This window comes from Cotesia typhae, unplaced genomic scaffold (assembly GCF_013202065.1).
Source record: "Cotesia typhae breed Kobodo isofemale line unplaced genomic scaffold, CoteBio_Ctyphae scaffold_13, whole genome shotgun sequence".
In the NCBI taxonomy this organism is placed as follows: Eukaryota; Metazoa; Arthropoda; class Insecta; order Hymenoptera; family Braconidae; genus Cotesia; species Cotesia typhae.
In genome coordinates, this window is record NW_027423774.1 from 11,276,943 (window position 1) to 11,280,736 (window position 3,794).

General features: G+C 30.0%; 1 protein-coding gene across 1 annotated transcript; it reads left to right on the forward strand.

Annotated features, from left to right (window-relative positions):
* Positions 1–404: 404 nt before the first annotated feature.
* On the forward strand, positions 405–3,304 carry LOC141534030 (uncharacterized). Its single transcript, XM_074253173.1, has 3 exons — positions 405–423; positions 2,272–2,856; positions 3,054–3,304. Exons 1-3 carry the CDS (start codon positions 405–407, stop codon positions 3,302–3,304), a joined length of 855 nt encoding a protein of 284 aa, XP_074109274.1.
* Positions 3,305–3,794: the final 490 nt, after the last annotated feature.

Sequence of the window (3,794 nt, forward strand, 5' to 3'; positions counted from 1 at the left end):
ATTAAACTCCAATTCTTTCATTTTCTTAACAGGAAAAATCCCAGTAAGACAATTAACCGCATTTATCTCGGTAAGATCCATGAATGATTGCTGTAAAAATTTTTTAATTGTAATGGTTGATTAAATGATTCTTCATTTAATTCATATTTTGATTAGACAGTAAATGAATACTTACAATTAGTAATACTGATAGGTAGAAGATGTATATCACCAAGAACTCGTACTTCAACTTGTAGTCACCACGAGCTCGTACTTTACTGGGACATGTACTTCGTTTTTGTGAAGTACGCTCTCGGCGAGCTGCTTATATAGACAGAAAATACTGCGCAGTTACCCCCACTCCTCTACCTAAAAACCTGTTTGATGACGTCATCTACTGCGCATTAAGAATATTCTAGAACAAAATGAGTCATCTACTGCACAGTTAGGAATCGAACAAAGAAAACTACGCAGTTACCGTGACCTTGAACAGGTACAAACCTGTCTGATGATGTCATATACTACGCAGTTAGAAGTAATGCAAGCTGCCACCAGATGGCGCTGCGTAAAATCCTTCTCGCAAGCAGTTATCATAACTTCATTTCAAATATATAAAACATGGATATTAGGGTGGGTCAAAAAAATCAACTATTTTTTTTTTTACAATTAATACATAAAAATGGGTTACTAGGCACCTTAAAAAAATTCTCACCAAATATGAACTCTTAATTTTAATAGGAAGATCCTCCGCGTCGCAGTTTTTCATTTTTTTCTCAGTCCAATAGAAAAAAATTCATTCCTCATCATTAATTGGTCGTACAGAAAAAATTATTTTAAGAATTTTAGGAAATTTAATGCTCTACAAAAAAGGTATCTTATGTCTTTTCTGTAAACCTCACCATTTCACTAATATTGCAGATTTAAGATTGATTATTTTAAGTCAAATGTCACTTTTGTTGATGAATTTTATAACTCGACACGAAATGGCTATTATTGAATGGGCAATAGAAATTTTTGTAGCAAATTAACTGCTCTATAAAAATGGTATCTTATGTTTTGGCGATTAAATTAATCGTTCAAAAGATATTCATCATCAAACTTTCATGTATATCGATTTTAAGAGTTTTTGATTAAATAATCGAAAAATTTCAATTTAATCTATCAGTTTTGAGAAAATTTCATTTTTTGTCTTTAATGTATGTATTATTTGAATTTTGTTTTCAAAATTTTTATTCAATAATTCCAAACTTTTTATTTTTCATCATTAGAAATCACGATCATGTTGTTTTTTTATAACGTCTTCAAAACGTCATAAAAAATTTTTCCACTACAGCTGTATATTGTCCTTGGGAAAATTTCTTCTGTAGAAAATTTTTGTTTTGTATTGTATTTACTCTGTTTCTCTTGTGAACTAGCGCCACCTACATTTTTCTTTATAGTTATATTGTTTTTATTTGTTTACATTTTCTACAGCATTTCTAGTGTTTCCACAAGTTATGATCTTGTATATGTGATAAAACGATTAAATATTTATAAATTTTGCGGTCACTACATAAATTTATATATTTATCGAAAATATGGATAAGGACATTCATTTGATCGGAAAACCCATACAAAAAATTTCAGAACGTAAGTTGCTAACAGTGAAAGAGGTTATGAGTGTTTTTTTTTATCAGCTCAAAGTGGTAAAATGTTCTATCAAAGAAAGTGCTAAAAATGCAACTGATCAAGTTATTGAACTATGGAAAAACAACCAGATTCCGACTAGTGGATCAACTAATGTAATACAAAAAATTCTTCGCTATCATAACCGATGGTTGAAATTGCAAAAATCTTTTGTGCGAAAAAAATCATCAGACCAAAACAAAAATGTAATAATATTTCAGAATGAAATCAAAGCATTATTTGATATTGTAGATCATAAATCAATAAAACTGCTTGATAATGATATTCGTGAACTATATTCAAATCAAAAAAGTGATACCCGGAAAGAAATTCTTTCAAATAACCCAAATAAATTAAACAGTACTATGAATACGATGGAAGTAGATGAAAGTCGTGAGTATTTACAACATTTAATTATTATAAATTTTAATCAGAATTGAAAATAAATTAAATTGATTATAAATTATGAATAATAAAGTATATTATTGTTTTTCTAATTAATTATATCATAAATGTCAATATGTTCGTAGATGATAAATAAAAACTCTTTGTGTTCCTTATTTGATGTCAAAATGAATGAGTTCCATATTTTTGCTTCCATTAATTAAATAACAACGCTTATTTTAGATTTGAATCAACCCTCAACCAGCCATGAGATTGTTCGAAGTGAGGAATCAGAGTCATCTTCAACCCTTACATTAAGTCAAGCTACAAATTTCGGTTCAGCTTTAGAGTATGTGCCTCAAATACCGACAACACGAGCAAAAATAAATATTCTAACTCCAGAGCTTATCTCAGCACTCGACAGAGCTAATGTTAGTAGTAGAAATGAGATGTTCATTATTGCTCCAGTTCTATCAAGTGTTGGTGTTAATGTAGAAGATACAACTCTTAGTTATCGAACAATTCAACAAACTCGCATGCTCTTACGAAAAGACATTGCTATAGGACTAAAAGATAACTTCAAAGCTCATGATAAATATGTCGTGCATTGGGATGGGAAAATACTGAATGACATTTCTGAATCGAAATTTGTGGATCGATTACCGATTATTTTGACTGCTTTTGGTACTGAGCAGTTACTTGGAGTTCCAAAAATGAATAGTGGATCGGCAGAAAATCAAACAGCAGCCATCTTGTCAACGTTAAATCAATGGGGTATTATTAGTTACATCAAGGCGATGTGTTTTGACACGACTGCGGTTAATACGGGTAACTAATCAATGATAAAATATTTAAAAGAAAATTTTATTTTCATCGTTCTAGTTGAATTGTTTTCATACATTAATTAAATTTTCGACACGTGCCCATTAGTTATAATTCTTTATTTATTTATAGATTTTAAATATGCGTTACAATTTTTATTAAATACAGAACTTAAAGTGTAATTATCTATTTTTACTATACAGGAATCCATCATGGTACATGTAAAGAAATTGAAAAGGCCTTAGGAAAAGAATTAATTTGGTTACCATGTCGCCATCATATTTATGAGATCATTTTAAGGAGTGCATTCGAAGTCTATTGGCCAGTATCATCCGGACCAAATATTCCAATATTTGGCAGATTTAAAAAATTTTGGACACATTCGATAAAACGAAGTATAAATCTGGTGTTGAAGATAGTATTGTTGCTAATATTATTACGAATGAAAAAATAATCTATCTTCATTTATTAAGCGATACTTACACGTATTATTTAAATACAATTTTAAGTGTAGAGGATAATTTTTGATTTTTACGAATAATTGATTACTTTTGGTAGTTATCGCAACCCCGAGATGACTATAAAGAAATATTGGAATTGTCATTAATTTTTCTGGGAGAAATGCCACGAGAGCAAGTTTTCTTCAAGCGTCCTGGTGCAGTTCATCATGCAAGATGGATGGCAAAGGCAATTTATTGCCTAAAAATGTTTATTTTTAGAGATGAATTTGACCTTTCTAAGAAAGAATTGGATGGTCTTCGACAATTTTGTATTTTCATAGTTATGGTGTATGTAAAAGCTTGGTTTTCATCAACTTCTGCGACTTCTGCTGCTAATCACGACTTAGAGTTTATGAAAAATTTAATTGAGTACAGTAAAATTAATTCTTTAATTTCCTTGGCTACATGTGAAAAAATGACTTCACATTTATGGTACTTAAGTGA

What these genes read in the sequence shown, in the direction of transcription:
- LOC141534030 (XM_074253173.1), top strand. An exon ending in CACGACTGCGGTTAATACGG is followed by an intron (nt 2,857 to 3,053) that starts GTAACTAATCAA and finishes TTTACTATACAG; the next exon opens with GAATCCATCATGGTACATGT.